The following is a 24548-nucleotide window of genomic DNA, read 5'->3' on the forward strand; positions in this document are numbered from 1 at the left end:
GCTATGTAAATGATATGTCAATCAGTATTAATGATGAATGCAAATTACTATTGTATGCGGATGATAGTGCTATCATTTTTTTCACATAGAAATCTGAGTGAAATTAGTAAAAAACTTGACATGGAACTTGAAAATTGCAATATTGGCTTATTGATAAGAAAATCTCTCTGCATTTAGGGAAAACAGAATGTATTCTTTTTGGGAGTAAGAGAAAGTTAAAACAAATAGAAGAATTTTCTATCAAGTGTGGTAATAGTGTTGTCACAGAAATCTGTCAAATATTTAAGTCATGTTTTAGACAATACTTTGTCTGGTAGCACTTGTGTATTGTCCATTTTATATATGTTTGTCGCAAAGTAGTTCATGAGCTAATGTTGAAGTGTTATGTTGTATCCGACTTAAAATAAGGTAATTTGTACCTTGTATCAACTTTTGGGTTTAACATCACACCGACACATTTATAGGTCATATGGCGACTTGCCAGCTTTTGATGGTGGAGGAAGACCACAGGTGCCCCTCCATGCATTATTTCATCATGAGCGGGTACCTGGGTAGAACCATCGACCTTCCGTAAGCCAGCTGGATGGCTTCCTCACATGAAGAATTCAACGCCCCAAGTGAGGCTCGAACCCACATCGATGAGGGGCAAGTGATTTGAAGTCAGCAGCCTTAACCACTCGGCCACGGAGGCCCTCAACTTCTAGCCCCTTCCAAAGTCTTAAATAAATTTCACGACCATTACAGACCAAAGGGATCTGGCACGTGTGGGTCACCTTAATATGGCATAATAAATAGTCCCAAGCCACTGGGACAAAAACATGGGTCTGTGCAAAAACATGGGTCAATGCATAGATAACTGTCAAGTTATATATGCATTGACCCATGTTTTTGTCCCAGTGGCTTGGGACTATTTATTATGCCATATTAAGGTGACCCACACGTGTCAGACCCCTTTGTTACAGACTACCATTTGAACTCAAGGCGCTTCTGTTTGGATGTTTGCAGCTATTGCTGCAATAATTACTTACGTTAGGAGCGGACGCAGCGGTCCAGTGGTAACACTGTCTGACTATGAACCTCATTTTTATGAATTACCTTAATACAATCAATAAAAAAATCCCTTGGAAGCATGCCAGACTCGGTTTGATAAAGTCTGTTCATTAGAGGTAATGAAACACCCCTCGCGCTCCCTAGCACCTGCTTAATTCGAATTCTATTATAGTAAAAATAAATGTATTCCATGATCCCAAAGGGCCGGTAAATATAACAACACTGTGTCAAAGTACGGGGATAATCCACATAGTCACGACAGACTGATGTTGTTAATAAAATCAGACATGAAACAATGAGAAAAGTGTCTTCAAAGAGATTTTTCCTGTCGCGTTTGTTTTCTGCAAAAGTATATCAAAATTACACTGATGTGACTTGGTATACTACACATATAACACTGAGATTCACTTCAAACATTTAAACGTCAGTAAGAACCAAGTGATCTGGTTTGCAGAAGAGACAGTGTACTGTTTGTTTGTTGTTTGTTTAAACTTAGTTTGTTGATATTTTAAACTTAAGTCTTTTATGTGTTTTTATATGATCTAGAGGAAGGTGCTAAAGGCCATACCAATCTTAGTAAATATGCTACTAGCATTCATTAAATCTTAAAATGCCTTTAAAAACTTATTTTGTCTTTTATTCTTTTATATAATATTATAGTTGCTGCCAAAATTAGCGCCTTCTATGCAATAAACTCAATATGTAGTGCATAATAAGTAAGTCATTTCCCTTTTACTTATGTACTTATTTTTTTCCAGGTTTGTGCTTATATGTGCTATGTATTTAAGTTTCTTTTTAATCATATAACCATGCCATTCTTAACAGCTGCAATGTAATTTGTGTTTTAATATGCCTAAACTTTTGCTTATCTTTCTTTTTAGCCGCTTTATTTTTGTTAATTTCTGTTTTCTTTGTTTGTCGGTAAATAGCTCATGAACTAATGTTTTTGTTGTACTATATTTGACGTAAAAAAGATTAGTGTATCTTGTATCGTCACCAAATACGACATTGTTCTACCTTAATGAAAAAAAAATGTATCCACAATAAAATCTAGGCAAAATCTAATCTCAGTTGTTACCTTTATTGCCACCCAAGTGAAAATACCCTATAACCTCTCCGTACGCCATTACGATAGCACATTTTGGACTTTTCGAATTCAGCTGGTTTATATTTCATTGCCTGAGGCTCAGAGAAGTTTAAGTCATATTAAACGTAACTCTCTCATTTTATATCTCACGATATGAAATCTAATAATTAAATGTTCGCCGCACAAAACTAGCTCTCGATCTTCTTTATCGGTGAAATAAGTTTCCATCATCTGAATGGTTTTCAGAACGATTAAAAGTAAATGAGCTTTCATGGTTATCATAAACTTCGTAAATCGTTTGCTAAATTCTATCGCCGTAATTCAGAATTCAGAATTAGTGATTGAATTCAAAGGTAATCTAAAGACGCTTCTGTGACAACTTCAAGGTATTTTTCCGCGGTAGCTAGCTCTTTAATCACAGTCTTTGAGTTTTTCCCCTGCCCTGCTTCGTCGTGTTCTTCGGTGCTCTGGCTTATGCAAAGTCATCGAGTACATACATGAGTTTTGAATCTTTGCATGAGCAGATTTTGTGTTTTACAATGTGTTCCTTTGGTTACTGTTGAATGTGTCAGTGATTCACCCTGCAGGGAGTAATTTTATTTACCCTGTCTTTTATTATAGGGAAATGGTAGAGCTTAAATAGTGAGGACTAGTCTAAACTACCCAATGGTGTTTTTGCCATTCCAAAGCAGTACCAAATTGTGTTCTTTTTTCAAGTATGTTTTATGTCTGCTTGTCACTTAATTCTTTGTTGTTATTGCATTCGTTTGTGTTAATTTGTACATGTGCTCGGCCATTGTGTACGTGTATACTAGTTCACATACTCATATTTCCATATTGAGTGTTGTACGTACGGGTGGCTACGTTCCTTGAATTTGGCATTTTCTGTTGGACCTTTGTCCTGGTTTTGGAATGCGTCTGTCCATGAGAGGTAAAGAAATGTGCAACACCCGCCTCACCCCCTAGCAGCCTATAAGTATTACCTTATTTCCAGATATGCATTTATTATATTTCAAGTAAAATAGAAAAAGAGGAAACTCCGCAGGTCGCTCAACACGACAAAAATGAAAATGCTGCAGGCTCGGTTTGATTGAACCATTTCCGAACATTATTAACGGCGATGACCGTATTGTTCTGAGGCACACTGCATATTTAGTTTTAAGTCTTTACAATTGACCAGTATGGGGTTTGATTGTTCGATTAGAGGACAGGTGTGGGTTTCTGTGGTTCTTCGCGGAGTTTTCTTTGGTGCTCTGGAAGTTGCCTGTAGATTTTTAACATAAGGTCTATGACTCTACTTAATGCCATTTGATCAAAACGACTGATAATGAAAACTTAGCCAGAATGAACAGTTCTACAAGAGTTTATTGACACTGAATTTCATAGATCAACGGCCTTTATAGTTTCGTGAACATGCGAGTTCGTGAAAAAGTCCTACATGTATAAATATCATGAATATATTGTATTGAGTACGTAAATATATTGGACTGCCACGTTGTACATTTGATAATCGCTTTTTGAAAGAGCAAAAAAAAAAAAAATATGTAAAAAAATAAAATGCTAGATTTCTTTTAAACTAATACAATTTAGAGAACAAATATGAAAATCAGCATGCCATTTACAACTAATGTTATAAAACATTTATATGAAAGTTTTGGTCAGATCGCGACCTCGACCAAGAAGTCTTGCTGAATTTCTTATCCATAGAGTATATTCAAACTATGTGATGTACTAGATATGTATTTATTCAATATACTGTATACAATATATTTAGGCAGTTGTACTGTTTATAAATGACTCTGGAACTATATAAATGTAATCATATTTACTTTACAATCACTTAAAGGTATACTAGAGCCAAATTTCATATTTGAAAACATGAAAAAAATACTACCAGTAGTTTATGTATATATAGAATAAACAAATATATGTGTATTAACACTGATGAATTCGTTTAATAATAATACACACTGTATACATGTACAGCTGAAAGCAGTATAAATGTGTACTATCATAAAAAAAACTGGAAGTTTTTTTACACAATCAGCTGTTACTACATGACATTTGATTATGAATGTCGCTCAATATAGACTATTTATTATATATTTATTGAAGTTAAATATATTTGATGATGATTATCTGCATTTGAAGTTAATATCTTAATATAAAATATTTCAATGAAAGATGAGCAGAATACATCTTTAAATTACATTTTATTTTTTTGATATCTAAACTTATTTTAAAAAGTCTAAACAATAATAATAATAAGAATTATTATTATTATTATTATTATTATTATTATTATTATTATTAATTATCATCATCATCATCATATTTATTTCATGTTTTACGTCGTATAAGTGGACTAATATATAACAATAGGGTAATGGCATCGCTTCAAGTATATGAACTGCCGTTCGAATTGACTTTGTTTATAGTAGTTAAGATGGAAGCTAACATGTAATAAGAAGAATCTTACTTTTGTGTCTTTCTACATTGATTTTTAATCCGTTGAAGAAAAAATAAAATGCTCGGTACAGCATCGTATGATATTATTTTATTTTATTCAACTCGTTCAATAAATTCAATATGTAAAGACATGTAAGATCCTCTATATTTTATGTCTGCTTGTCACTTAATTTTTTGTTGTTATTGCATTCGTTTGTGTTAATTTGTACATGTGCTCGGCCACTGTGTACGTGTATACTATTTCACATAGTCATATTTCCATATTGAGTGTTGTATGGGCGGGCGGCTGCGTTCCTTGAATTTGGCATTTCCTGTTGGACCTTTGTCCTTGTTTTGGAATGCGTCTGTCCATGAGAGGTAAAGAAATGTGCAACACCCGTCTCACCCCCTAGTAGCCCGTAAGTAAATCTGTTTATGCGCCAGGTGTAGGCTGCATTTTTCAGTGCTCTCAAATATTGATAGTTTTCTGACATTTATACTTTGTTCAGAATTCTGAAAATTGGATATATTGGATATCATCTAGTCGTGGTTGGAATGTTGTAAATTTAAGGTGAATCATAATTGTGATTTTGAAGTTATTTTGATTTTTAAAAAAATCATTATTGCAATTAAATTGCCAAACTTTCATATATCAGCATAGCCTGCAGCAATAATGTGTTTCAGTGAGCGAATGTCACCGAGGATTATTTATAAAAGATCAGAGTTGCACAATATTGGACAATTACCAAGTGCACAAAAGAGACCTAATCCCATGATTATCAAAAGATTGAAAGAGTTTCGATTAATTCAGTATAGAGGGACTCGAGGTGGGAAAATCCAGATTAGACGAGCATGGGACACTAACAATGGGGTAAATAATAACAACTTGATACGGATAAAACCTGAAAACTGTACATTAGTTCAGGGGCAGAAAAACATCAAAATTTGCTCCGTCAATACACGATCAGTGAAAAATAAAACACTCTCCATATGTGACTTCATCCTTACAAATGAATTTGACATTTGTGCCATAACTGAGACATGGCTCGGTAGCTCTGTTGACAAAGCGTGCATCGGCGAACTCGTGCCCGACTGTTAACAAATGAAACATGTCCCTCGTAGTGGTAGGCGCGGCGGGGGCGTAGCAATTATTCACAAGAGAGCCATACAAGTGAACATTGTCACATCAAGCAAAGACAACGAATTTCCCAATTTGAGTATATGGATTGCAATGTAGTTACAGGCGGACACTCCATAGGCCTACGGCTTGCCATTATATACCGGCCACCCCCTTCCAAAGAAAACGGTTTAAACACAAATATTTTCCTGGAGCAAGAATGGCCCAATTTCTTAACTAAATATGCTACAATTGACAAGACCACCATCATTGTAGGGGACATTAACTTCCATCTTGATTTACCGGAAAATAGTGACACAAAAAAGTTTACAAGCAGTCTAGATGCATGTGGCATGCGTCAACATGTACATGAACCAACACATGTAGCTGGGCATACGTTGGATGTAGTGATAACCAGAGATAATGATGTCACGGTTTCAAATATCGAGGTCATAGATCCTGGACTCTCTGATTCAAATGGAAAGATGTCACGTGATCATTTTGCTGTGATATTTGACGCTAAAGCTTCCAAACCACCCCAGTACGAAAAACTGTGTCATACAGGAAATTACGTTCGATCGACATTGACTCATTTCGAGAAGACATACGAAGAATTGATTTCTTTAACACACAATGCACTCCATCTGATACTGATATCGATGAATTTGTGGCGGAATATTCAAATCAGTTAATTTCTATAGTAGACAAACACGCCCCTTTGACTACCAAGACTATTGTGTTAAGACCTTCATGTCCTTGGTATACCGAGCAACTCCACAAAGCAAAACATCAGAAACGAAAATTAGAACGGAAATGGCGTGAAAGTAAGCTCACAATCGATCACCAAATTTACCGAACACAGTGTGCTGAAGTGAATAAGATGCTAAAACAAGCTCGTGTTGAATACTATACAGGCAAAATTGACTCATATGGCAGTGATCATAAGAGTTTATCAAAGATTACCAAAAATCTTCTTGGCGATACAAATCAGGTGATTTTACCATCACAATCATCTCCACAGCATCTCGCACAAGATTTCAGTGACTTCTTTATTGGAAAGATCGAAACAATCAGAAACGATATAGCATCGCAAACACAATCTGTATCTGATTTAGATGACATAGAAACTGAATACACAGGTGTCAATTATGTAGAGTTTACTCAAGCCTCAGAAGACGAAGTGAAATCAATTATCAAAAAGTCAGCGAACAAATCATGCGAACTAGATCCTATCCCAACATGGTTATTAAAAGAATGTCTTGACGAACTAACACCAGTGATAACAACAATTATGAATGCATCTCTAGATGCTGCGTATGTGCCCAAAGCGTTCAAACATTCACGAATAAGACCTCTTCTAAAAAGCCAAGCCTAGATTCTAATGTCCTAAAAAACTATAGACCTGTGTCAAACTTGCCGTTTCTGTCTAAAATCTTAGAAAAAGTGGTAGATGTTCGAATTGAAAATCATCTGAGGAACAACGAACTTCATGAAGTTAATCAATCTGCTTATAAAAAATTCCACTCAACCGAAACCGCCCTATTAAAAGTTCAAAATGACATTCTTCAATCGTTGGATAAGAACAATGTGACTATTCTTGTGATGCTTGATCTCTCTGCAGCATTTGACACTATTGACCACGGGACGTTGATTCATCGCCTTGAACGTCACTTTGGTGTTACAGGCAAGCCACTCGCATGGATGATGTCATACCTTAGTGACCGCTACCAAACCGTATGCATAGATGGCGAGCTATCACAACCAGTGCTAATTTTGAAGTACAGTGTACCCCAAGGGTCTGTCCTGGGGCCAAAGAACTACACAATGTACACAAAACCAGTCGGAGCTATCTGCAGAAAGCACGGACTGAACAATCATTTCTATGCGACGATTCGCAGTTATATCAATCATTCAAACCAATAAATAAAATGTCTATTGAGGAGACCATTCATCGCGTTGAAAGTTGTTTAAAGGATATAGTAAGTTGGATGAATAATAACATGTTGAAACTCAATGCTGAAAAAACAGAATTAATCATATTTTCATCTGAACACAAGACACAATCTGTTTCAAACATATCTGTGAAAGTGGACGGCTCTGAAATCAAACAATCAGGCAGTGTCAGGAACCTCGGTGCTTTCCTGGATTCGAACATGAGGATGGAGCAACATGTGAATAGTGTGTGTAGGAATTCCTATGCACAGTTGCGGCAAATTAGTCACATCAGACAATATATAACCGCAAACGCAACCAAATCTCTAATCAACTCTCTTGTAACATCAAGTTTGGATTATTGCAACTCTCTTCTATATGGAATTCCAAAACATTCAATGAACAAACTGCAATATGTCCAAACACGGCAGCTAGAATCGTAACCAGAACATCCAGATACGACCATATAACGCCTGTTCTGCGTGAACTCCATTGGCTTCCTGTGCAATGTAGGGTAGAATACAAAATTATAACACATACATATAAGGCACTCAAAGATCAATCCCCAGCTTATGTAGCGAACATGCTAGAAATATATACACCATCCAGAAATCTGAGATCGCAGAATAATGCGTTAAAACTAGTGGTGCCCAAATGTCGAACAATACGATTTGGTGACAGGAGCTTTCAGACAGCTGCTGCGAGGTTATGGAATGCCCTCCCATCTGGCATAAGAGAGTGCAAGACCGTGCAAAGTTTCAAAAAAGCGCTAAAGACGCATTATTTCATACAATTCTTTGGCAACTAACATCTCACTGATTACCTGATTTATAATGTAGGTACTTTGCCGGCCAATTAATTACTTTAATTAAGAACTCCAGTGTGACAGAATAATGTTGGCGGTGTTTTTTTTTTCTGTGGGATGTATCATGGATGTTTTCCGGGCCGTTTAGGTAGCGATTGACCCAGTCATCCGGGTCGGTTTGCATGCTGTGATGCATTTCGCAGACATCATACTGTTTAATTCTGTCTGTTCAAAATGTAAGATATCTTCTGTTCTATTCTGCTCTGACCTGTGTCTTTGATAGGTCAGTTAATGTTTTATGATATTGTACTTTTGTTTCATGTTTTGATCGGCCTACCTTCCAATTTAAAATGCTTGGTATCTTATTACCGTAATGTAATTTTAATTTCTTCTATAATAGTTCAATTCCCATTTTTTTTTTTTTTTTTTTTTTTTTTTTTTTTTATTGAACATTATATAAATGTTTTTATGTAAAGCACTTTTGAACGTATTTTTATATGAAAAGAGTGCTATATAAATGTGGTATATAATAATAAATAATAATAATAATAAGTATTACCTAATTTCCAGGTATACATTTATTATATTCCAAGTAAAATAGAAAAAGAGAAATCTCTGCAGGTCGCTCAACACGACAAAAACGAAAATGTTGCAGGCTCGGTTTGACTGAACCATTTTTGAACATTATTAACGGCTATGACCGTATTGTTCTGAGGCACACTGCATATTTAGTTTTAAGTCTTTACAATTGATCAGTACGGGGTTTGATTGTTCGATTACAAGATTAGAGGTCAGGTGTGGGTTTCCGTGGTTCTTCGTGGTGTTTTTTTTTTTGGTGCTCTGAAAGTTGCATGTAGATTTTTAACATAAGGTCTATGACTCTACTTTATGCCATTCGATCAAAACGACTAATAATGAAAACTTAGCCAGAATGAACAGTTCTACAAGAATTTATTGACACTGAATTTCATAGATCAACGGCCTTTATAGTTTCGTGAACATGCGAGTTCGTGAAAAAGTCCTACATGTATAAATATCATGAATATATTGTATTGAGTACGTAAATATATTGGACTGCCACGTTGTACAATTGTTAATCGCTTTTTGAAAGAGCAAATAAATACGTAAAAAATAAAATGCTAGATTTCTTTTAAACTAATACAATCTAGAGAACAAATATGAAAATCAGCATGCCATTTACAACTAATGTTATAAAACATTTTTATGAAAGTTTTGGTCAGGTCGCGACCTCGGACCAAGAAGTCTTGCTGAAATTCTTATCCATGGAATATATTCAAACTATGTGATGTACTAGATATGTATTTATTCAATATACTGTATACAATCTATTAAGGCTAAGATATTTAGGCAGTTGTACTGTTTATAAATGACTCTCGAACTATATAAATTATTATTATTATTATTGTTATTAATTATCATCATCATCATCATCATCATCATATTTATTACATGTTTTACGTCGTATAAGTGGACTAATATATAACAATAGGGTAATGGTACCGTTTCAAGTATAGGAACTGCCCTTCGAATTGACTGTTTATAATAGTTAAGATAGAAGCTAACATGTAATGAGAAGAATTTTACTTTTGTGTCTTTCTACATTGATTTTTAATCCGTTGAAGAAAAAATATAAAGCTCGGTACAGCATGATCGTATGATATTATTTTATTCAGCTCGTTCAATAAATTCAATATGTAAAGACATGTAAGATCCTCTATATATCATTTCGTAAAATTTGAAAATAGTATCACTCAGAAAACAAGAACAAAACAAGGGACAGAATTAGTCAAGTTCCGAGAAGACAGCCTCCCAAAAAGAAAAATTTGTTTTTCTAGGGAGATCTGGAATATTTACATTCATATTTGGCATTGTGACCTAGTTATGTAGGTGTATATAAATACATTTTTCGTTTTGCATATGTATCAGCTTAACTACATTTGTTATTTTTTCATAAGTCTCGATAAATATCTCTTACTGGATACCATGTTGGTCGCACTATGGCTTTGTAGCTCATGCTGCCTGTTGATTATATGCGACGGTAAATAAAGCTTACCTTTGCCTTTATTACCTTTACCTGTTATCTTTTATTCCGTTTATGGTTAGCCAAACCGTAAAGCTAATAGCGCACGCCAGTTTCTATCGTTGTAGTTGTTCATATAGTTTTCAAAGTAGTCGAGACCATGTATAAACCGTTTCCTTTTGGTCAATATTATTATGCTTACACTGTTTAATATTTCATATATAGTTTGAAATCTGGTTAACCACTAGCTATTACGTACACTGCTGTCACCTGAAGTTAGGAAGGTTAAAACTCTCTGTTCACTGATCACTGACACTAATACAACACTTTGTAAATTTTCACTTAAAGAGTCGGCCTTAACTATTCAATCTAGATAACCGATGAAGATATAAGAACTTGTTCTGGGACGCTACCCCAATGCCCACAATTCTCTGGGTTAATTTTGTCCGTATTTTCTTTTTTCTTTTTTACAAATGTTCATTGCTTTACTACGACTGTCTTAGTAAATATATTTTACACGCCTGAACTGTATCAATGCCATGCACATTCTATAAATTTGTTAGGCCAAAAAAAAAAAAATGTGTGTTTCCAGTCTGTTTGAAAAAAAATTGAGGTAGGTAGGTAGGGATTTTTTTATATTTTATTTGGTATTGAAGGACAGAACACCGAACAAAATTCTCAATTTTTAACTAAAGAAATATGATGCAGACACCAAGGGAGACTTCCTTAAAGAAAAAGTAAACATGATGTCTGTTTCTGCTTGCATAATCCTATAGAATTATCTGGAAATATAGACAATTCGAAACTTGGAAGATGTTGTTACATATTTTCGGGTCCTCTGTGACCTTTGCTGAATTCCTTCTTTCCTTCTTCTTCTTAATACTACACTCCCTCATAATAATGAAGATTATGTGTAGGCGCTGGTGAATTTAAAATAACTAAAATATAGTGTTTGTACATACGGAAATTTATAGTACAGGAGCTATAAGTCTTTTTTTCTTCTTCTTTTTTTCTTATACAAATTTAGAATAAAATATTTGCACAGTAGGATGAATATAGTTGTCCTTTACAAATACGGCCCTTAAGTCCTGTACTCACTGGTAGACCAAATTTTCATAATATCTGGTTGTGTGAAAATTGATTGATGTCATCGTGCGACATATACAGATCTGTCACAGAGTGGTGTTACGACTGTTCCAACGGCGGCTGTTAGACACTGTGGCCACGAGATGTTATTATCATTGGTCACGTGATCCAGTCTTCTTATGCAGGTAATATGGCGGCTGTTGAAGATTTTCTACAAAATGGAGATGTTTCTTGCAAATTTACAGTAACACGAATGGAAAACGAAAACATTGAACAGTTGAACGAAGAGGTAACATTCTACTGTTATGTTTGCAAGGAAATGCTATTCGGAAACCGTTTTATTTTAAAAAGAGAAAGAATTTTGTAAAAATGCCAGAATTTGTAAATTGGTTGTGAAAATAAAACTTCAGTTTCATCGATCTGTCAGTTCAATTTAAATGCATGTTGATTTAGCAAAGGCATATATATTAATGCAATTAGAATTACAGTGAAATACTTAGTGTTATATAGCAAGGCAATGCCTGCAAATTTGTAAGTGGGTCAGTTGACAGTTTTGGAATTGTTTTGGTCAGATGATTAGCACAAGACAAAACTGAATACTGACCAGAAAGTGTATTAGAATTGGATCTGATTATCATCATAGCCATATTTATTTGTCATTAAAGACAATAAGGGACACTTCCAGTTTAGCGGTCCCCGGTCAGAAATACGTCGTGTTGTCACGTTCCACCCCCAAAACCCTGCTGTTTCCATAAGTGCTACTGGCCCCATACCAACGCTATGTTATTTTAACAAGAATTTAAACACAACCCTCCTAAAATAATTAGTCAAAGTCAGTGGGGAATGCTAAAATAGAAACTACCCGACAATAAGGTGGGTTAGGAACAGTGGTGATATGGGTCACACTGTGACTCAGAGCCGCATTATTTCTGTCGGTTTATGCACGGCTCCAACTTTGAAAGATATATATTAAACAGAAACATGAGCAGAGCAAAAGTTTTTGGATATACAATTTTTAATCAATAATACGTTTAATCAAAGTAAGTGAAAGAAACGAAATGCAGCGCTCCTGCTGCCAGGCACCATTATCTATATTTTCGATTATTTTCTTTAAATGGCGAATATTCTATTTAATTTGGCAACATGGTCTGCCGATTATTTTATTTAACAGCTGTATAAATAATTATGTCAAGTGAGAAAGTAACCCATTGTCGCTGAAGTGTAGAAAATCGATAAAGCGGACTGTTAATTACCTTGTGTATTCGAAACACAGGCCAACTATGCCGATAACATTGCCTAAGGTGTAGGAAGCAGACAACTATTTAACTGATTGTAACCAGAAGGAAATCTGACAGAAGTATACAATCATAATAATCTAACATTTTAGGATATGCTATCAATCTGAATGAACTGGCAGGCTACTTTTTGAGAATGTTTTCAAAGGCCAACGCAAATTTTCTTCAAATTTACATTCTGCAGATGATAATTACACCAGTTGTACCGGTAGTTTAATGATGAAAACTTAAATTGCTGTCCATAATTACCACTAATTTAATTATCTGTGAAAACATATTATGCTGTGTTCTCGTAATTCCATGGCTCTTAATTGCCAAAATTGCACATGCGCATTTGATGTTAGGTATTCACATGTTGTTTTTTAACCAAAAGTAGCTGCAACCTTTCTATATAACCATGCTAAGTCAAAAAATCAACAAGATATGACAGAAGATGAAAAATCTCACCTCATGTATGTTGACCTACATTGGTCTGGATCAGCTGGCAGCTTCTCGTTGAATCCGTGGCTCTGATTGGCTAATTGATGGTCGCTATGGTGAAGGGTACCTTGACAAATTACACTGCTTAGAATTTAGTTAGGGGACTGCTTAATGTGTTGCTACAATTTTGTCATAATCGGTTTGCATGTTTGTATTTTAATAAAAGTTTTTGTATGCCACCATCTTTTTCCTTAGCACTGAAAAGTTTTTTTTCAACATTTCCATATTTTTAAGTAAATAAGCTATACTAACCTGTTTATTGCGCATTTTAGATGCTCACAAATCTTTGTTTACTTTTCTGAGAAACTTGCATGAACTTTGGACATGCGCGGCAGTGGCACAAGCGTAATTTTGAGAGCCACGGAATATCGAGAATTAGGTATATAAACTAACCTACTTGTCACTGTTTTCAAAATGCCTTTTATTTGAATGTAGGATATTTTCATTCTGAAATGCAAGTTTTTTAAAAAAAGTAAAGAATGTAATGTGTTGAAATATTAAGATTCTGCATTTATAATAAAGGCCTGTTTTGCACATTAAACCCAGAAATAGTTGGGAAACCCAGTCTTGTTTCTATTTTTAGTAACATTGCCAATACGTAAAAGCTAAAAAAATCAACAAATAAATTTGCTCGCATACTGTCCTAAACGTAAGTATTAAAAAGCTTCTAAATCACAAAAAATATTAGTATTTCATTCATGGCGAAATCCCATCTTGGGCCTGTATGTCCGAAACGTTACAGAATAGGTCAGTTTTTACTACCGCCAAATTATTTTTTACAACACATTTTTCATTGCTTCCTGTTAAACATTATACCGAAACATGTTTTCGGTCAGACGGGTTCCATTAGGTCAGACGAATTATCCTGGTTCATCTGACCGAATGTCAGACGAGTCTTGAAGCTCTTTCGCCATGACTGGTATTTATTGAATAAAGTGTCAAAAACTTGTTGACAAGAAGTTGTAATTCCATAGATGCCAGATATCATGTAATATCACGTATTTTTGCGACCTGATATTTCTGTGCTTTTAAGGCAGTATAAGTGCTGTTGTTGTCAAAAGACTTATGAAAATACTTTTGATATATATAAAGAAAAAGTGTAAACATGAATGATAGTCAAAGACTTGGTAAACTTTTTCTTATGTGCAACTGTGCCCATATTGTGTGTGCATGAATGGGGCTTGAGCCATTGCCCAGTCCACAGTGTCAGTCAATATCATTATATCAACCATTTCAGCTGCCTTACACAAGCTAAATATGTATCCAGTAAATGCTTTTAGAATCCATCAGAGTGCAACATTTTAAGGCCTTTTATTTTATGCTAACTAATGAAATACTGTATTCTATCAGTTAAATATTTTTATATGTCATCACTCACACTGAAAATATGAAATCTATATTTTCACACTGTGAGAGATATAGCTCCGCCCCCTCATACATTGTGTATGAATTTTAAATATTTGCTTAAAACAAGATGAAAATTGTAGTTGCACTTTGTTCATTATAGTATATTTCTCGATTCAAATTAATTTACTTAATGAGAATGTCATAACATTATGCAGCAAAAAATAAAATAAAATGGAACTTTATGTTGTGTGCGTCTTTTTAACGTCAAAAGACGTCTGACGTCATGTCTGTTTACGCACGTCTGTTTCCCGCGCTGAGACTAAAAATTGTTGCAAAATGCACATCTCTACGTAATTGAGCATAAAATAAAAAGAAAATTTGTTTGTTTTTCGTGAATATTGAATATATCTCACCTCGTGAGATATATTCCATATTCAGGAAAAACAAATAAATATCCTCTATATATTTTTGACCCAGTAAAAGCAGATAGCAGATATAGACAATTATACAAATATAGATCATTGTAGGGCAGTTGTGCACATGCAACTTTTGTCAGGATATCTTAAATTTTTTAGAGTTATTGCCCGTGAATTGTTTAAAATCCTTAAATTCCAACATAAACCAAGTAGCTAATTAAAAGGATTTCATTGCTTAAAGCATTCAAGGATGAAACCTTTATCATATTCAGCGCGGGATACCAGTTCGCTGAATTTGCTTGTTAATTGCTAGCTTTATAGATGAATAGATATTCTTAACCTTTACCCTGCTAAATTTCTAAAATCATTCAATTTTGGCAGTACACTTATTATTCAAAGGGGTGTTCACTGAAAATTTACTGACTGAATAGCGAACATTGCAGACCATGATAAGCCTGGAATCAGGAAATTATTGCTGTATTTCTTAAGAAGGCTTTGAAACTGGTTACTGATAGATTATATTTATAGAAACACATGAAAATTAGTTGATTTTACTAATTTTTCTGTACCGGAGGTCAAGTGTCTGAATTATAAAGCTTTATTTTAAATGCCCTTAAAGTACTAATTCCTCTGTGGTGTATTGGTCAAGCATACAGGAAAGTTTTTATTGCTGAGGTGGCTGGGGTTCGATTCCCAACTCCATCATGTTTTTATTTCCCCGGCATCTACTGATGCGGGAGGCATATAGTGATCGTCCGTTTGTTCGTCCTTCCGTACGAGGTTAACCAAATGGGACCGTTTCGTCTAACGTCAATACTCCTTACTAGAATGACTTGATACTAATGCAGATGTAACCTGTGACCATTCCTCATCTTCAGACATCACCTGACCTCAGTTTGACCTTGACCTCATTTTGGACTTAGATTGCTTTATATGGGCCATCTCTTGGTTAACCAAATGGGACAGTTTCGTCTAGCATCAATACCGCTTACAAGAATGAATTGATACTAATATAGATGTAACCTGTGACCATTCCTCATCTTCAAACATCACCTGACCTCAGTTTGACCTTGACCTCATTTTGGACTTAAGTTGCTTTATATGGGCCATCTCTTGGTTAACCAAATGGGACCGTTTCGTCTAGCATTAATACCACTTACAAGAATGAATTGATACTAATACAGATCTAATCTGTGACCATTCCTCATCTTCAAACATCACCTGACCTCAGTTTGACCTTGACCTCATTTTGGACTTAGGTTGCTTTGTATCGACAAGGATGCCCCAGGGGGCATCAAGCGTTTATTGAATGCAGCTCCTTGTTTTTTCTTGATTTTGCATTTTTAAAGATAGTTGAGAAACAAAACCTAATGTTCTAATGTTCATAATACTATCGAACTTCAGTTTTAAAGAAAGATCCTTTAGCAAAATCTTTAGTCCAGTCCTTTTAATTTTGGTTCAGTTTTACATATACATGTAAACTGATACCAGAGAGCCAGATATTACCATCTTCACCTGCAGCCAGGGAAAGAATCTTATATTACCTAATCATGCCAAGTAATATGTCTGACCTGAATTGAGACTGGAGTCAATAACAAATTGTTCCATAATTTTTATCAATTCTGTTTTTTTTTTTTACTTCAGATTCGCAATCTCGAGAAGTTAATACGTTTGACAAAGGAGAGGTTAGAAAGATTGAATGCTCAATTTGGAAAAGAGAGGCACCCTCCTGCCTTGTATTTACAGGTATTTTATTTTTTTGCAGTAATTTCTTTTAGATTGCTAATTCATGTTGCGATAATTGGGTTCAATATTCTGACCTAGAAAAGTCTCCCTATCCACTGTTACGGCACCTTTGCTGCTCACATTAGATCGGTGGATTCATGCCACCATCACCTGCCTGTTTGTGTGTAAAATTTTAGCAAAATTTGACAGACATGTTCCAGACTACATGTATAAAAGATAATATTTGACTGCATGGTGTTTTGTGGGCATATACATGCAACTTGTAGGTTTGTGTGGGCATCAACTTGTTAGTACCATGTGAAGAAAAAAACAAACAAAACAGTTAGTATTTCTGAAGTTTTGAATAAAAGGTAGATTTTTATTTTTAGCTCGACTATACGAAGTATATGGAGAGCTATCCTACTCAACCCGGCGTCCTTACGCATCCCCTACTTAGTTAAAGTTTTTTTACACTTTCTCTTTTTATGCCCCCGAAGGGAGGCATATAGTTTTTGAACCGTCTGTCTGTCTGTCGGTCTGTCCGCATTTTTTGTGTCCGGTCCATATCTTTGTCATCGATGGATGGATTTTCAAATAACTTGGCATGAATGTGTACCACAGTAAGACGACGTGTCTTGCGCAAGACCCAGGTCCGTAGCTCAAAGGTCAAGGTCACACTTAGACATTAAAGGATAGTGCATTGATGGGCGTGTCCGGTCCATATCTTTGTCATCGATGGATGGATTTTCAAATAACTTGGCATGAATGTGTAACACAGTAAGACGACGTGTCATGCGCAAGACCCAGGTCCATAGCTCAAAGGTCAAGGTCACACTTAGACATTAAAGGATAGTGCATTGATGGGCGTGTCCGGTCCATATCTTTGTCATCGATGGATGGATTTTCAAATAACTTGGCATGAATGTGTACCACAGTAAGACGACGTGTCGCGCGCAAGACCCAGTTCCGTAGCTCAAAGGTCAAGGTCACGTGTCCGGTCCATATTTTTGTCATTCATGCTAGTGATGGGCCGATTAGCGGATATAATCGATTGACGGCTAGAAAAGTCCAACCGATTCCGATAATCGATTATGTTTTCTCAGAGTCGATAGCAGGTACGAGTCTACACGGATATGAACGAAGGTTTCCGAAGGGAAATACGGTGCGTGAGAATTTATGTTTACCCAGAAATATCAGAAATATGGACTACCTGCATACATAACGGATAAAACTGAAGTATGCCGACAATCAAACGTTAGTATTTCGTTTCAGTTACCCAGTGAAAATGGATTTAACATCTTTCAGTTAGGCACAGCTGTTAACATGGCGGCGTCCATAGCGTCAATAAAAGTGGGGCAAAATAAATTAGAGAAACTTTGATAAATTTTCGTATTTTACAACGTAATGCCCGAGGGAATTTATCTGTTGAAACTGGACACTAATGCCGTCAAATTTCCGTGTCCATAATGTAATTTCATGCAGTTGCAGTTGTCATCGAGTTGTCATGATATTTTTTTCTGCCGAAATTCCGTTTACCCAGTACCGCTGACCAGTTTCTATATGGAAACAGATTGAACTCTGATTTTTATCTGATCATTTTTTACCAAGCTTCATGACATTGTTATATGCCATAGCAACAAGCAGTTGGAACATGGTGCTACTTAGTAGTGTCAGGCTATGGTAACCATTGTATGAAAATATTTATATTACCGAAAAATAATTGAATTCATTTAATGATTTTCTACAATCACTATTTTTGTCAGCCAGAGAAAGACTGAAATATCTGTACTTCCTTGCTGTATGCTAGATATGTTACAGGTACAGGTATACCAGTCAACTGTCACAAATGACAGCTATGAGTCTATGATACATGTACACCAGATTGCAATTTATTGTTGTTTCCCTGTCTGCAACTAATTAGTCATTACTAAACAAGTTTCTGTTTACCAGGAACCAGCTTTAAAACATCTGATTAATGGTAGTTCTTTATTTTTCAAAAGAGCATATGAATTTTAAGTAAAACAGTCATTTTAAAGACATGACTATCTGAATAAACAAGTATGAAAATAAATAACATTCAACCGATTATTTTTCTGATACATCGCATCGGTTTGCTAACCGATTCCAACCGATAATCGGTTGGAGTTTTCCAACCGATGTCCCATCACTAATTCATGCATGGATTTTAAAATAACTACGCATGAATGTGTGACACAGTAAGACGACGTGTCGCGCGCAAGACCCAGCTCCGTAGGTCAAAGGTCCTAAACTCTTAACATCGGCCGTAACTATTCATTTAAAGTGCCATCGGGGGCATGTGTCACCCTATGGAGACAGCTCTTGTTTCTCCTTATCTCTGTAATTACTAGATGGATTTGTTTCAGACTTCAAATAGTTATTCCTCATCATCACCCACATCATATGGCACAAGGGCCATAACTCTCACACCAGTATTTCATGAATTATCCCGCTTTTTGCTTAGAATTTCAGGTTTAAGTTTTTGATGCACTTTCACTCTGTCTTAATTATTACTAAATGGATTTGATTCAAACTGAAAGTAGTTGTTCCACATCAATTCTCACATCATATGACACAAGGTCCATAACTCTGGTACCAATATTTAATGAATTATCCCCCACTTTTACTTAGAATTTCAGGTTAAGGTTTTGACGCACTTTCACTCTATCTCACTTAATACTAAACGGATTTGATTCAAATTTAAAATAGTTGTTCAACATCATCACTCACATCATATGACATAATAGCCATAACTCTTGCACCAGTATTTGATGAATTATCTCCCCTTTTTACTTAGAATTTCAGGTTAAAGTTATGGTGCACTTTCTCTCTATCTCAGTTATTCCTAAATGGATTTGATTCAAACATAAAATAGTTGTTCCACCTTATCACCCACATCATATGACGCAAGGTGCATAAGTCTGGCACCAATTTTTTATGAATAATGCCCCCTTTTACTTAGAATTTAAAGGTGGATAATCAGATTTTGGCCATGTAACGGATTTGTTCGAAACTTTAGCATCTGATCATTTACACTCATTTATTAGCTCATCTGATTTTTTGAAAAAAAATGATGAGTTATTGTCATCACTTGAGCGGTTGTCGGCGTCGGCGTCGGCGTCTGCGTCGGCGTTGCCTGGTTAAGTTTTATGTTTAGGTCAGCTTTTCTCCTAAACTATCAAAGCTATTGCTTTGAAACTTGGAATGCTTGTTCAGCATCATAAGCTGACCCTGTATAGCAAGAAACATAACTCCATCTTGCTTTTTGCAAGATTTATGGCCCCTTTTGTACTTAGAAAATATCAGATTTCTTGGTTAAGTTTTATGTTTAGGTCAGCTTTTCTTCTAAACTATCAAAGCTATTGCTTTGAAACTTGGAATACTTGTTCACCATCATAAGCAGACCCTGTACATCAAGAAACATAACTCCATCTTGCTTTTTGCAAGATTTATTGCCCCTTTTGGACTTAGAAAATCAGTTTTCTTGGTTAAGTTTTATGTTTAGGTCAGCTTTTATCCTAAACTATCAAAGCTATTGCTTTAAAACTTGCAACACTTGTTCACCATCATAAGTTGACCTGTATAGCAAGAAACATAACTCCGTCCTGCTTTTTGCAAGATTTATGGCCCCTTTTGGACTTAGAAAATATCAGATTTCTTGGTTAAGTTTTATGTTTAGGTCAACTTTTTCTTTTAAACTATCAAAGCTATTGCTTTGAAACTTGCAACACTTGTTCACCATCATAAGCTGACCCTGTACAGCAAGCAACATAACTCCATCTGCTTTTTGCAATAATTATTGCCCCTTTTGGACTTAGAAAATCATTTTCTTGGTTGAGTATTATGTTTAAGTCAACTTTTCTCATAAACTATCAAAGCTATTGCTTTAAAACTTGCAACAGTTTTTCACCATCATAAGTGGACACTGTACATCAAGAAACATAACTCTATCCTGCTTTTTGCAAGAATGATGGCCCTTTTTAGACTTAGAAAATCATGGGTAGGACAATATTTCTATTACACAAAAAAAATCAGATGAGCGTCAGCACCCGCAAGGCGGTGCTCTTGTGTTCACTTAACACTTAATACAAATTAGATTTTCACTGGAGGTATTTTTAAAATTTCATTTTCCTATCCTTGTTACCCAACCACGATAGAGTTATTTTATCATAAGTATAAATTTGATAAACATACTTTGCCTAAGGAAATGTATAAATATTAGACATATTGTAATATATTTGTAAAATATTTGCATTAAAAATTATGTATTTAGATGGAATTCATTAGAAACGCAAGTTTGAAAAATTATTATTACCTCCCTTTGCCTATCTTGGTTGCGCAACCAAGATAGATTGGAAATAAATGAATTCAGAAGCTACACACAGCTTTAAAACTTGCATTTTGGTTCAGATTGTTCAATAGTTGATATGTCTATCAAATGCAAATATAAAACTAGACATTGTATCAAAATAAAAAGAAATACCCAGCTTTTTATATACTTTCAAATTAAAGGGGAGTAATTACAAAATTTTATAAAAATAATAAAATATACATTTCAAATAGGAATCTAACTCTATGTAATCGGTCTTTTTGTTCCTTAAATAATTCTCTACCAGAATGTACAAAAAGTAAAAAATGTCATTAAATGTCGATTAAATGTGATTGACCACCTTTAAGGTTAATTTTGATGCATTTTCACTATATCTTAGTAATTACAAAATGGATTTGATTCAAACTTGAAGTAGTTGTTCCACATCATCACCCACATCATATGACACAAGGTATATGACTCTTGCACCAATATTTTATAAATTATGTCTCCTTTTTGCTTAGAATTATACTTATTTATTGTTTTGATACACTTTATTTTTATCTCTCTTAGAACTTAATATTTTTGACACAGACTCAAGCTGTTGTGCAATATCTTCATCCACCATTGGAGTCATTAAACACTCCAGTGACAGCTCCAGCTTCCTCAGATGTGCCCAGTTTCACCATCCAGCATCGAAATAGTCAAGTGCGCTATCTCCTGTGACAGCTCATGTTAATCATGGGAATCAGTTAATAAAGTTCAGACAAAAGCGATTTGGCCCTCACAATATTAAAAAACGCTAGTTTATATCAAATGCGGGTGATATCATGAAAATATCAAAACAAAAGTAAGAATTCTAATATTTCAGTGTCAGCAATGGTGGTATAATTTTCATGGTCATAACCATAACTGTTAAGTGGAAAAAGCTAAACAATAACCCTCGCAAACAGTTACTGTTTTCAAAATTTGATATTTTATTTTATTTGATTACCTTGTATGTACAGGAATATGAGGAACTTGCCAACAAAATTCATGAGTTACAAACACAGCTGCAGGACAAAGAGCAAGCACTAACAGACATAGAATTAGAACCGCCGGAACCTCCACCCAAACCAGAGCCTGCTCGACCACTTTATCCAACTACACCTATTAACCTTGCACCTAGCTCTATTGGAAATGGGGCAAAGATTGAACCAGGTGGAGATATGGGAGCCTTACCAAGCCCAAGTTTGTCAATGAAGTCTCCAGTGGGCCATGTTAAAGCGTTCTTGCCTAACAATCAGCGGACATCAGTAAGTGATACTATTTTTAGAGGCCTGCACATTTATTAATATTTTATTTACAATTTGAAAATAATCATTTAAAAATGATGAATATCTGATTATCATATATAATAAGTCTGTATCTGTTAGTTGTTAAATTTAGACTGTTATATCTTGTGAGTAGTCTAGACAAGGTGTACAGCATCAAATTTATAACTAGGAGGTAACCAGGATATAAATACATTTAGGGTCAGAGTTGAACTACTGTGTAGAGCAGTTATTGAACGTACATGTCAACTGTGCAAACTTCTTTTTAATGGAAGAGAAATTGAAAACGATTAAAATAGAACTCAAGATTTTAGACAGTATTTCTTATTTAGGAACTCTTTCTCTTTTCACTTTCATGTATGTTGACTAAACTTTAGAGGATATTTGTTTGTTTCAGTATAAGATTGAAATATCTTTCAAGGGTGAACACCAGATGCAGTATTTTCACAAGTGGCATAACCATGAGTGAAAATGTAAGATATGGTGTTCATGAGTGAAAGATATTTTGATTTTATGTGTAAAACCAACAGATTTTCTTTTTGTTCATGTTTTGACAAAATTTCCCGTTACAGTTTTTTTACCAGGGAAAAATATATTAGATACTTTTCACTGAAAATACCAGATATATTTCACTGTAATATTTCGATAATTCTCTGAAAAGCATGTGACTATAATTAGAAGTTGTAAGGGAAACATTTTCATCTTATATTCATTCATTTTCATATTGTGTAGGTTACAGTGAAGGTTGGGAAGACTCTAGGTGAAGGTCTGGCGAAAGCAATGAAGTTACGAGATTTTGATACAGAAGACTGTGATGTGTTTGATAGTACAGGGTAAGTTCTAACTCTTACATATCTTAACTTTAAGCTTGTCTGTTCAGAGAATAGTGAGAGATATTCTACTTACCCAGGTGAATTTAATTTGAATTAAAACTTCACACAGTCATACCGATTCACCAAAGATACTGAAATAACCAACTTTGCAAACTCTTGAATGAATTTTGTACAAAATATAGCCCGTTTTCTATGCAACCAAGTATCTTGATAACAATAATATGCATTGATTGAAACTTAGCACAAAGTTTCCCCAGTTTTCAGAACTACTAAAATTTGTTGAAATTAATGTGAATTATTGCCCTTTTTAACTTGGAAATTTGGGTAAAGTTTGTATATAAGTTTTGTGTACAGCTACTAAAAAGTATCTCAGTCACAACTTTCTGTATACGATTGAAACTTCTCACAATGCTTCCAAGTGGACAGACTTACTAATGTAACCAAATACAGAACTATTCAGATTATGGCCCTTTTTTGACATAGAACATTTATAATTATGAAGTCTTGCATGCAAGTTGTCATCAGTGCTATAATAAAATCTTAATTTTGTAACAAATTGTCAAAAAAAAACTAGTTGTATAAGTAAGTAAGTGTAAGTAAGTAAGTAAGTAAGTAAATTTTATTATAGTGACATCGTGTTATGTACAATACCAATACATATAAATTTACAATTTACAACACCCGGCCACGTTGGGCCTATAAGTCACTTTAAATTTTAAAGTTTCGAAAATCAGTGTACATGATGATAAATACCAGTAGATAATTTAACATGCGAAAAAGTGGAAATTTATCAACAGGAAAAATTGCATTATGTCATTATGTGATAAATGTTTTAATAGTATTCACAGCTATATAGCTACTCAATATGTACATTTATTTAAGTAGTAATCTAATTTCAAATAAATGTCTGTTTCTTAAGTACTTAAAATGATCTTGCTAACATATCTGCCATGTTAAATAAAAGATTCGAAATATTTGAAACACAAGAATGTTTACATGTACATATTCCATATATACAAATTCTGAAAACTAGATTAAACATAGTAACAAGTTGCTAAACATATTCACTAGTTAAATAGTTCATTTTTTGTTTTCTATTAGTTTCTATAAAGATACTATCTCCGTCTATTCATACTTTCAACTAAGAATTTTGAAACATAAACATAATGATTTTGTACTACATAAGTAAGCTTTCCTAAGTCTGACAAGTTATCGAAATTTCTGTTTGATTCTCTAGATTTACACA

General features: G+C 34.7%; 1 protein-coding gene across 1 annotated transcript in view; it reads left to right on the top strand.

The window, feature by feature from the left end:
• Window positions 1-11746: 11746 nt before the first annotated feature.
• The window catches only part of LOC123529845 (serine/threonine-protein kinase A-Raf-like), a 60375-nt gene continuing 47573 nt past the window's right edge, over window positions 11747-24548 (top strand). Inside the window, exons 1-4 of the mRNA XM_053520728.1 lie at window positions 11747-11855; window positions 16749-16850; window positions 22164-22451; window positions 23202-23302. Coding sequence (XP_053376703.1) covers window positions 11757-11855; window positions 16749-16850; window positions 22164-22451; window positions 23202-23302 — 590 coding nt within the window. The 5' untranslated portion in view covers window positions 11747-11756. The remainder of the gene's footprint in view (window positions 11856-16748; window positions 16851-22163; window positions 22452-23201; window positions 23303-24548) is intronic.

The sequence above is a fragment of the Mercenaria mercenaria genome, chromosome 13, assembly GCF_021730395.1.
Source record: "Mercenaria mercenaria strain notata chromosome 13, MADL_Memer_1, whole genome shotgun sequence".
In the NCBI taxonomy this organism is placed as follows: domain Eukaryota; kingdom Metazoa; phylum Mollusca; class Bivalvia; order Venerida; family Veneridae; genus Mercenaria; species Mercenaria mercenaria.